Here is a 12,184-nt window from a genome sequence, read left to right as displayed (position 1 = left end):
GGGAGTCAGTTGAATTGGAACTAAATTGCTACGGTCTGTTTGACTCTAGACTGAGCGACGTGGGCGTGAAAATACATTAATGAGAAAAATGTCACTTCTAGCTATGTACATAGTCATATTAGTCCTAACATTATGATGTTCATTAAGATGAACATTATTCGTTAGAAGGATACTTCGAAGAGGGCGACAGTTTTCTCGTTGTTTCTGCTGTCTCTGAGTGACCAGTGCTCCAGCTCTTTTGCCCCGCTTCCCCGGCTCCGTTTACAAGGTGCAGCACGTCGTTATTTAAATCTTAACAAATGGAAGTCCGTTGTCTGTTGAATAAGTTTTGACTATAAAATGCGTATCCATTGTAGATCTGATGCTGATCAAAGTCTCCCTGTCGTATGTGATCATAAGGTTTAAAATGATAGTGTTCTTGCATAAAATAGTGTAAATAAATTAAGAAAACAAGTTAAAGGACGAGCTCAGAGAACGTCAGCCATCTTGACGGCGCGTTACCATAGAATCCAACATTAGAGTTACTCAGATGTTGCATTTGAAAACATGCCGTTTGCCTCGTCCTTTCTTCTCACGAAATGTTTCGACAAAACCATCTGAAAAATTAACCTGTGGACAGTTCACCTTTTGATGAGCTTATAAACACTATTAAACTTGTACTGAAAAGTCTTTGGACTCTGGTAGTGACCATACTTCCAACGTTTATTTGTGGTTCATTCTGTAATTATTGGGCACCAATGCCTTATTTTTTTTTTTTTTTTTTACGTTGAATCGACATTAGATTGACAGAGACAGGTTTGAGGGTGACAAAACGGTCAACTGAATTTTATTTCCTTATGTGGAAGGCAGACACAAGCCAACTTGCCAAACTGCTTTATTAATTGTTAATTTAAGTGCCTGTATTTGTGGAGACACGGTGGCCAACGCTGAAGTTTCTAGCTAACAATGCTAAGTTAACTAATGCCAACAGTAACATGAGCTACATACGCCTAACATGAAATATTCAGTTAGATGGTAGTCAAGAGGAAATAATGAGTATACTCTATCAAAGATCGCACAAGTCCCTATCTGCCAGCCAACAACCATCTGGTCTACACAGCCTAGAGCAGTTAGCTAGCTACTAACTATATGTACGCACCTCACTCTACACTTTTGCCTCACAAGTTTGCTGACAAAAGTTACAGATTAATTCACTTTTACTGAATCCTAAATTGTTAATAAGCTAGACAGCAAGCTGACATCAAGTGCACCTCCTCTTGTGATGCAGTGGCTGTCCACCCAATGTTGGCTAGCCATTGGTTAGCTTTGTAGAGCTAAGTTAGCTAGCTATTGGTTAGCTATTGTAGAGCTAAGTATGTGAGCTCTGTCGAGCGAACTGTGCAACCCTTTTTTTTTCCAAATATGGTTTCATTAATTTCCCCAGTTTGCATCTTTAAGCTCTTTAAACTCAATTACAGAACTTGAGCTTAATACTGATTCAATACTTGAACAATGAATAAACCTTTCAAACTTATGCTAATTTTAAACTACTGTAGTTGGAGAAATCTTGAGTAAGAGTTCGGTACATAGCAAACAAATTCCATTTGAACATGTGTTACATGAGTTAAAACCTACAAAACAATGGTGCTGTCAGAAATTTGTAAACTAATGTTTCACTATAAATCAACAATAAACATTGTGTTACACAGTAGTGTTGGTGCAGAACAGTCATTCTGTGTGGATATTTTCATCCTTAAAGAAATGCAAGAAATGAGTAAACCTGACAGATTGTCCAGTTTAGGTGAGATTATATTTGAATATTAAAGTAGATTAATACATTGTATACACATTAAAAGACTCTTTGACCCACCTCTGCAGTTACAGGTAATTGACAGAAAAGGCATATGAAAATTAGAGCCTCTTGGATTTGTATATTTGTCACTCTGTATTTTTCATTCTTTTAAGTATTTTAATTTAGCCCTTTGGAGTCTTGGGCTTTTTCTGCCCTATTTGTATATTTGTAAATAGCCTTAAAAAATGTTTACGATACCAATGCCTGGCATCCTTTGTTAAAAACAAAGACCAAAAATGAAAATTAAAAAATGATTTTTTTAAAACTATTATTATGAGAAACACAAAGATGCTCAGCAACGGATCTTGAAGGACCATCCATTTATTATGTTTCATCATCAAGACTTGTTCATGGTTTGGGAGGAGCAAAGTCTTGAACAGAATTAGAAGTAGCTTCTCTTGAAGACGCCGAGAATCCTCTTCATGAGGGTAGGTTTCTGGGTCTTTTTTTCCGGGGCACTGGATGAAGCTGCAGGGTCTGTTGATTTCTGTTTAAGCGAAAGAACAAGTTTTTTCTTTTTTAACCACGTAATTACCTACCAAGTAACTGTATAAAGAAATGTGACGTCGAGCAGATTCTATAACCATCTTATTTCTAAATGAAAATTATGATTTACTCATGTAACTATAAATACATAGACAAATGAGGAGGAAAAAAAATCACTCAGTCAAAAAGAAGAACTCCTTACCTTTTTTCTAAACGTCAGCTTAGGGATGCGGAGCTTGAATCTTCCTCCCTTTGTCTTTTTCTCCTCCTCACTCTGAGGAGGACGCTGACTCCCCTCCATCTTGATGTCGGCCTCCGTGAGCACTTTTGACAGAGCTCTGACCAGCACTCTGTCAAATGCTAAATCTTGCGACTCAGCGGTCACCTCTAGGATCGTCTCTGTGCCCAACTCGTCAACGATCTCCTTGTAAACCTTCCCAAATATATCTTGAGTCTGCAAAACCTGGGCGCTTCCTGATGTTGAAGAAATTGCCATGATGTTTCCAATGATCTTGCAGACTGCTTCGTTGGAGGACTGAGTGTTGTGAGCCATGTCCTGCTGGGTGTACTTTGACAGGAGTCTGACCAGCAGCAGTGTTGTGAACCTGGCTCCTTCAACAGCAGTGTCAGATCTGGAATCTGGAGCTTCCTCCAGAGGCGAACCACGGCTGTCCACGACGGTTCTAAACTCAGAGGAGACACAGGACTGTGTTTCTCCATCTGAAAAATGTTCATTGTCCTCTTCTGTGCTTACTGAGGACTCTGGCGTTGATGCTGTGCTCTCAGCACTCAGTGAGGACTCTGTTGACGGTAGACTCTTGACAAATTCGTGTTTGTCGCTCAGGTACCGAAGCCGATCTCTTGCCGCAGACAGCCTGTCTAGTAAGGCTAGATTTCTTTCCTCCAAGTACGAACTCTTGTTCACAGTTTGAGATAAGGCAGTCGTGACCTGCTGTGTCATCAACTCCAGATCGTAGAAACTCTCGTCTCGCCACGGCCGTACAACACGAAAAAAGTTCACTATGTCACAGATGGTGAACTCCAGCAGATCCCCTGCCTTATTACAGAACTCATCCATGATGTAAAAATTCTTCAGTGGATGGTCTCTCGACGTCTTCTTCTCCCAGGCCGCTCGCATTGCTGTGTTGACCTGATACAGGACTTCTTGGATCAAAGCTGAAGGGAGCTCAGGGGAGTCAGTGTACAAGCAGTCATGGCCAGAGAAGAGCTCCCTGGGTATCTGGTCAAAGGCACCCACCACTTTTTCTAGCAGTAATTCATCTGTCGTTTCAAAGAAGTAGTCCAGTGGCCTCCAGGGTCTTGGTTGAATCAAGTCCACCAGGTACTCAGACGCAGACCTACAAACAAAACATCCATATATTGAGAGAGTCTGTCGGTACATTTGATCAGTTTCATCACACGAACATCTTCATCTGGATTACATTACGCAACCTTCGTTATTTAAGACGAGTTTACAGACGTACAGATGATCATTCAGTGACTTACGAATCTGGGGATGGATGCAGATACGACTCTGGCTCTGTTTCTGCAATACGAGAGAGCGCAGGAAGGATTATCATCAGGGAGACCTCACTGATCAACCTGACATTGTCCAGGACGACCTTGTCGATTTTCTCCTTGGTCACCTGCATTGAAAAAGGGAACACATGTGAAGTGAATGTGGTGTCAAATACTGAACCAGAAATGGGACGTGCCATTGAAGCTGATTTTTTTTAAAAGGCATTTTAACTGAATATTCTCGTGAAAACAAATGGTTTTATCATGAAATACGATGACAATAATTTTGGAATTTTATGGAATATGGCTAAAAGGCCAAAAGTGAAGACCTACCACATCACATCGTCCTTCCTCAATCAGAGTCTGTGTTCTGCAAAAGACACAAATCATTTAATGATTATATGTAATACACGCAATCACTACAGAATATTATACTGATTATTATATTGGTTATAATAATATTGGTCATTCATTCATTCATTCATTTTCTGCCACTTATCCGGGATCGGGTTGTGGTGGCAGCAGGCTGAGGAGGGCAGCCCAGACATCCCTTTCCCCGGCTACATCCACCAGCTCCTCCCGGGGGATCCCAAGGCGTTCCCAGGCCAGCCGAGATATATAATTCTCCCAACGTGTCCTGGGTCTTCCCCGGGGTCTCCTCCCAGTTGATCGTGCCCAGAACACCTCCACAGGGAGGCGCCCAGGAGGCATCCTGACTAGGTGCCCGAACCACCGCAACTGGCTCCTTTCAATGCGGAGGAGCAGCGGCTCTACTGCAAGCTCCTCCGGGGTGTCCGAGCTATACTGGTCATTATACTGATTATTATATTGGTCATGATCACGATACCAGTACCAATTATAATAACAATAATATAATAGTAATAATAATAATAAATAATGTAATCAGTTTAATACCTGGAGGTATTAAAATTGTGTACTTAAAATGTGGCTTTAGATAGAACACAATAATACTAACAAAGTACCATAAATATTGACAGACATGTACACGACATTAGATCATATAAGATTAAAGACTATCACATACAGCGAAATGAGTTCTAATTGTACATAAGTTAATTCCTATACAGATTCAAACACAGGGTGGCTATTGAGACCTCTTCAGCAATTAAGAAAGTTCGTAAGAGCAGAATGACTTGAGATCTTTCCTTGATTTGGAAAAGAGCTCCTTCAAAACAGGTCATACCCCTTGGTCAGCTTCTTCAGGAAACTGAGGATGGTGTCAGAGAACTCAACATTCTTCATGTCTGGAACAGCAAACGCATCCTCAGCAGTCTTGCTACGGCGCTGCCCCCCATGCTTAGCGGTTAGAGTCTGCTGTACAGCCGCAGTCTTCAGAGACACTTCGCTGTTTTTCACCTGAACATCAGAGTAGGAATACAAGATGAACACATAAATGATTCTATGCTGTGACAGACCTTCCATTTCTGATAAACAGATTTATTTTACCGCACACGTGTCACTTGTAAGCCACATATTCGTTTAATAGCCCGCGGCGCAGAGTCCCAGTAAGCAAATGGTTTATTCTGATTGGTTTCTGCTATTAGGCAAATGAGAGATTCTGACTGGCCATCGTGCTTGACTATATTATCAATAACTATTCCACAAATACGCAGCCAATAATTCAGAAGAGCTCACATTTCTATGCGCTCCGAGTACGTGTTATTGAGTTTGCCGTGTTACCCTTAAAGACAGGTTACGTGATACACTCGTTCCACATTTCATGCGATACTGCTATTATACACGGATAACGTATACCAATGTTCAAATCTTCCTCACCAAATCTGGTTTACAAACGTGAGTAAATCAGCTGTTATGATACCCAAAAGAATCAAGCTATTGTACGCCCTATTTTAACAGCCAGTTTAGAAGAAATTTAAACACAGAAACAACAATTGGGTTAACATAACCTAATCTACTGCTATCGTTAACTCTAATGACAAAATCTGAGAAATTAGAGAATACGGATCAGTCGCAGTCACAACCAGGGATTTACAATAATACAGGTCATAGACTGCTCTTAATAGAACGCAAATGGATAAACATCACTAAAAATCAGGCCTAAATGATCAGTAGTATTTACCTGCTCCTCCTTTGGCATTTCCTCGGACATGATTTATCTCCAACAGATTAGTTGCGTATGAACTTCTCATAAACTTCTGCCTCGACTAGCGAAAGACTGAATGAACTCGCCACAGCGCGCCCGTCTTTATAGGCGGCTCTGACCGACGTCATAGGGTAAACAATGGGCGTGGTCATGATGATTGGCGGGTGAGTTTAACAAATTCGACGAATGCCTGTTATCAACCTTTCCATTTCTCCTCATTCTAATTTCTCATTTCTAATGATCTTATTAATTTTACTTGAAATTTATTGGTTTTAAAGCATCAAGTGTTCCAAATAGGAGAGGAAAAGAACCCTTCTTTGCACGGCTGACGGAAACGTTTTTCTGCGATGACACTAAGTAACTTGGTTCAGTGTCAAAGTCAGCATCGGCGCTGCAAATCCACCCGAACGCTTCACTTTTCAACCGTAAAAATGAGGACAACCAGAATGCCATGAAATATTAGTATAGAAGTCTATATTTGATTTTTGTTCTGTAAATAATATGCAATAATTAGTCCTTCAGTATACACTAATTTACCGTTATATACGTTTTGTACGTGGCACTTTAGTTAACAATGTATGTATGTTTCGGTGCGTATCAGAAGATTTGTTACGGCAGTGGTGCTATACGGAGGGTAACGGCAGACGATAGGTGTTGAACGACCAGCGAAAAGCGGTATCCGTTAAGAAAGGCAAAGTCCGCTAAGAAAAATGTGGTTAGGATTCTCTCCCCGTTCGTTTAACGCTGTCATCATACCCGTGAACTGACAATGTCAGCATCTCGCGTTTGAAAATCTGGTGTTAGCCTTGTTCTGCTTTTTTTCACCCGACACATTCTGCAAGATCATCTTAAAAAATGTATCTAAGGATAGTTATTTTTGTGATTAGAATGTCATGTCACCACTGTTAAACGTGAATTGGATAGGCTTCGGACTGAATAGACTCGTTCACCACCGTAGATACTGGCTAGCTGGCGAAACATCCATCTCCCCAATGTATCTAACGTTTTGAAATATGCGTCGAGTGTCACAATTTTCTTCAGGGACAGGTAGATAGATAAAAAAAAACCCGTCAAATGTTCAAACGATACGATTAATACTGTTTGCTATCTTTCAGATGATTTCCTTTCGGAATGCTAGCTGCCTGTGCAGCGTTGGCGTTACCATGGTAGTCGCGCTGCATTTTTATTCAGATCTCATGAAAATACTTCACATAAATTATGCTCTAACGGTGGGGGGTAGGGTTGTGGAATGGGGTCTACTTTGTTTCTCCGGGATGACCGTAAAGGGATCATAGTAAATACTAATAGTAAAACTACTACCTCACTATAACCACACTACAACCCAAGACTGTTTACATGCTGAAGACGCAGGCAGCGTTACTCTCATGAATAGCTGCAGCATACGGCCTATGCCAGACAAACACTGAATCAGGGGCAGTTTTAGTGATTTGGAGGCCCCAGGCAAAGACCTGTGTGAGGCTCTTCTCCGTTTTGCTTAATGCAATCATAACAAAAACTATTTGGAGGCAGCTCTTTTCAGTTAACAAAGCCACAGAACCAAAGGACAGACCAAAATCACAATTCTGAAGAACTTCAAATGACCTTCAGTCAGTTAGAAGAAGTCAATATGTCAAGAAAAAGATTATAATTAATCTTTAATTCTTTCAAGAAAAAAGTATAGTATATGCTTTTTGATAAAGCATTTGAACATCCACTATTCCCTAGGGGTGAAAGTCTGAAGCACACAACTGTGTGTGTGTGTGTGCGTGTGTGTGTGAGAGAGACCTTCTGATTTAGGCTCTTACCAGCTTTGTTGCTTGATTGGTGATCTGTGTTAGGCTTACTCTGACAACCCAGTGAAGATCTGTAGAGAAGGGAAAGATAAAAGGCATCCTAATACATTAAAAATTTTCCCTCTGCTTACAATAAACAAACCTACACTCACATTGCTCTTAACTGTTGCCTTATCTCATGTGCTAAAACTATGTAACTCATTAGTGTTCAGTGACATTGGTCTTCAGAGACGGAAAATGGAGGAGGGGTGAGGATTTAAAGGCAGGGTGAAGGGATGTTACTGTAAGTACTCACCCAGGTCACAGATCACAGGCAGCAGGTCAGTGGGGTGGCGGGAGAACCATGGAGGTCTGGATGCCGACATCACTCTGTGTTGGAACAGTCTGGACAGAGAAATTGGAAGAGGGAGACAGAGACAAAGAGAGAGGGGAAGGTAAATAACTTAAGGAGGAGAGGGGTCACATCCACTGGAAAATACTTCGGTGAATAATTAGACACATTTGAAATTTAAAACTATCTTGTTTATATGAGGGAAAGTTTAGTGTATAATCGTATGCTTAATGTGTGATGTTAATTTTCACCTTCCAGGCTTTAGTATTTGAGAATGCCGACATCAGGTCCCCCAGCTTCTTCAACCAACGTTACACCTGTTGTAACGTCAGCTACTTGTTCCTCCTATGCCGTGGAGTCTCTGGCTGTTGTATTAAAGAATTGTCAGTTTAGGCAGACTTTCCTTAAACCTGGCATCTTCCTTCTTCCTCTTCTCAAATCCACTTTGAAAACGCTTCACAGCACGCAAACATAGCATCCAAAGGCGGAGGGTCAAGGTGGAATAGTCCATTAAATGTGAAATGTGAGTCATAATAAATATTGCACAACACTTAGTTCTGACCAAGTAATTTGATTGGACAAGAGGCATTCCATGAGTGCTAATACTGAGTATAACAGCCCTGGGACGTTTTACTATTATGTATCACTTTACAGATGTTCTGTTGCAATCGTTGATTACACCAGTGAGAACTTAATTCACATTTACTGACAGCGCAAATGTGGATACATTTCCGTGTATGATTAAAAAAAAACCCTAGCTAGCCTGCAGTTGGGTATGATAAAATATTGTATAAAAACAATATCACACCGGTTTTCACACTGTGATTCACACGAGAGGGAGTGCTGTTATATTGAATATCAGCACAGTCGTGAATTGGTTGTAGGTAAGAGACAAGAGAGGAAAAATGTTTTATAAATTTAAAAAAAAAAAGGAAACATAAATTCACAACGACGGTCTTTGGCGGATGAGGCCCCAAGCAGTTGCCTACTTATGCCTTATCGTAAAACTGCCCACGCAGTGAATACTGATGGTTCAGTAACGGCTTAAGCAAATCAAATGTCTTACCTCAAGAAACTCAGCACATAAAGGTTTGGGTTGAGTCTCTTAGGGTTGCCATTACAGACTGAACAGGCTCAAAAGGCTCTATGGGTGATCCACTGATGTCAACAAAAAGAAGAGAAGACAAGCTCTTTACCTGGAGCCTATGGAAAGTCATTTGAGCTTTTTTCTGTCATTTACCGCGGAGAAATCTGTGTCATACTCTGCAGAGGACACTAGGCAGGAATCGGTTGCCATGAGACAGTTTCTCCCTTTTTGTGCCTTGTTATTTGAAATCTTCCGTGCTTGCCTGAGTTCGGCTAGCTCACGCACCTCCCTTTCACCAAACAGGGCGTTCTTCACGCTGCTTTGGCCAGCTGGACGTCTCAGGGGCACCAGGAGCTGGACAAGGTCATCGTGAGTGGTCTGAGTGGTAAACATGTTCCACTGCTGTTCAATTCTTGGAGTTTCATCATAGGAGCCAACTTTTTAAACATCAGTCCAAATGTCTCTGTTGTTTTATGGACTAAGATGGCGTTTATTCCCATTTTTCCATTAAAGACTGTTACTTCTGTTTCCAGCTGACTATTTGAATAGGCCTCTGATGTGACTCACTCTCCCTGCGTTTGTAAATTTTCTTTAGCAGTGTCTTTTTCCACCACTTCTCACAGTTCCATTGATCTGCTCCTCAGAACAGTGCAGTCCAGGTCTTGAGTCAGACAGTAACAATGTCTTTGCATCTTTGCATGTGCTTCATCATATGTTTCCATCCTTTATGTACCGTCAGGAGTTCCTATCCGTCCAGACACACCACGTGCGACAGTCAGGCGCATCCGAGTCGCACGATGTTTGGGGTGGATCATCTCCAGTTCCTTCAGTCTTCAGAGAGATGTTCATATGATCGCAGCCGCTGAGAGACACAAGAGGACAAGACAACTGTGATGTCATTGTGCTGACTTTACAATGAGTGTGTCCCATTTTCTTGTTCATAACCACATCAGCTGACATCTCCGAAGTACTGACACGCACCTGTCTTTCCCTCTCTGTCACCTGTTCACACAGGTCTCTGTCACCTGTTCACACATATTAAAGTTGAGAGTACAACATATGTTAACATACATATGATGACAAATAGTTTTTACTGTTGCATCACCATTGTTCTATCAGGAGTAAACACTAGATTAAGGGCTGGCGACATGCTACTTGGGAACTGTAGGCTATGGTTGTCGTTTATTATCACAGCGTTTGAAAGAACTATACATGCACCTAACTCCTATGACGGCATGCACCTCAAAGGACGGCCTTCTTTCGCACTCACCTCCACATTAGCCTGATCTCTCCATCTCCCGGTCTCTCTCCCTGTAATCTTAATACAACAGCATATGAATGTAACATCTTAGCCATATCTGGCCCAGGCTGAGAATTACTCAGCTAGTGTGGGAGAGAATTATCTAGTATCATGCGTTCCTGCACTTATTGCATGTTGTTCAGTTGACGAAATGCTAACTCCATTCGTATAAACAATGTGCGCCAAAGGGGCACACAAAGCAGCTTGCGAGCAAATTGACAGGGAGAAGCAGAAAACTCCGGCAGAAAACTAGCCGACGTCATATATTAAACCAGCAACACGCAGTGTGAACTGCATAAATTAGTGTGGTAACACAATTCCTGTTAAATTACGAGATTTAATCTGCGATAAAACGTTTCCCATCTACATACCTAAAATATGCTCTCTCTTCTCAATAAATGCACCATGTAATGAGTAAATCACTCTCATTCGGGCAGTGTCAGTTAAGAAATGGCTGTCCTTCAGACATGGGAAACATCGTATTTACTGCTAAATGAGTTAGTATATGAACATTTTAGAACCACCCCAAAAGGTTGGGATCGCAAGCACCACAGAATGACGAAAGAGATCAACCGCTTTTTCTTTAATGTACTAAATGCATTTTTTAGAAACGAGTTGTAACTAAATGTGAAAGCAGAACATACCCAAAGAGATGGAAAAATAGGACGTGCAGCCTTATGTCGCATCTATTTGGAGGACCAGATTCAGAGATCGAGACGTCGAAGTAAAACGGAGATACGTTAGAAAATCTCGCTGCACTTAATGAATTGGGTATACATTATACCACATAGAAGTGCAGTGAAAAAAATTAAACAGAAAATAAAATAAAATAAAGACCTGAAGTGACTCAGGCAACACTCGCACTTTCCTATTAGGCCTACTTCTAATTTGCATAATCCTTGCGGCTCATGCAGTGCAGTGGGAAAGCGACCAAAAACGTGATCAGGAACTGTGTAGCTCCCGTTCTCAACTGCCCTGGAACTCTTTTAGTTGCCGAACCTCGGTGGAGAAGCGCTTTAAGCATAGCAAAGAGTCTTCTTTAATGACATGCAGCCAATAATTTTTCTCAGGGGGAATGTGTGTGAGAGTGCATTGTGTGGGAGAGAGTCTGTATTTTCGAAAAGAAGACAGTGATTTTTTTTTTTAACTTCAGAAAGGTATGTTAATTCAGGTTGGAGCTTAATATGTGACAGAGTAACATTTGAATTTAAAGTCCATCTGATCTCACAACTAACTTCAGATGAATTGGTGAAAGTGTATATCATCTGCTCAGAACTTATTGTCTTACGTGTTTTCACACCTAGACCCTTGCCAGTATCTGCCGCGCCATTGGTTAATCATTGTGTGAGAGAAACACTTGAAAAAACTGAGTCAGCAAAAGTAGTACTTTCAAGAGTTGCAACATTTTGACACGCCCTTCCCTTCAAAACCGGTTAAAATTCAAATAATGAAAAGAATAACCGCAACTCCTATATTATTATTATTATTATTATTATTATTATTATTATAAATTATTACTATTATTATTATTATTATTATTATTGTGGCTATTAAATGCATCCTTACAAAAAAAAACGAATTCATGATCATGTGACCTGGGGATGCCATTCTATAATCTCGCGACTTTTCCAGCGGTGAATCGCGACCTTCCCCGAGAAAAGAGTTGACAACACTGCCTTCAATTGAACTCTGCACACGGTATACGTTGATCAT

The 12,184-nt window shown here is 40.9% G+C and overlaps 1 protein-coding gene across 1 annotated transcript; it reads right to left on the bottom strand.

Moving 5' to 3' along the window:
* Positions 1–2,151: 2,151 nt before the first annotated feature.
* On the bottom strand, positions 2,152–4,252 carry LOC115824878 (uncharacterized). Its single transcript, XM_030788603.1, has 4 exons — positions 4,169–4,252; positions 3,824–3,963; positions 2,520–3,675; positions 2,152–2,318 (listed from the first exon to the last, which is right to left on the bottom strand). The coding sequence occupies exons 1-4, from the start codon at positions 4,223–4,225 to the stop codon at positions 2,214–2,216; spliced, it is 1,458 nt and encodes a 485-aa protein (XP_030644463.1). The 5' UTR covers positions 4,226–4,252; the 3' UTR covers positions 2,152–2,213.
* Between the last annotated feature and the right edge of the window lie 7,932 nt (positions 4,253–12,184).

The sequence above is a fragment of the Chanos chanos genome, chromosome 12 (genome assembly GCF_902362185.1).
Source record: "Chanos chanos chromosome 12, fChaCha1.1, whole genome shotgun sequence".
In the NCBI taxonomy this organism is placed as follows: Eukaryota; Metazoa; Chordata; class Actinopteri; order Gonorynchiformes; family Chanidae; genus Chanos; species Chanos chanos.
This window is presented reverse-complemented; position numbering and strand designations above follow the sequence as displayed.

Coding starts and splice junctions, on each gene's coding strand:
- LOC115824878 (XM_030788603.1), bottom strand. CDS start 4,225: ATGATTTGTGTCTTTTGCAGAACACAGACTCTGATTGAGGAAGGACGA. Junction 3,964..4,168: donor AGGAAGGACGATGTGATGTG/GTAGGTCTTCAC, acceptor TTTTCAATGCAG/GTGACCAAGGAGAAAATCGA. Junction 2,319..2,519: donor AGCTGACGTTTAGAAAAAAG/GTAAGGAGTTCT, acceptor TCGCTTAAACAG/AAATCAACAGACCCTGCAGC.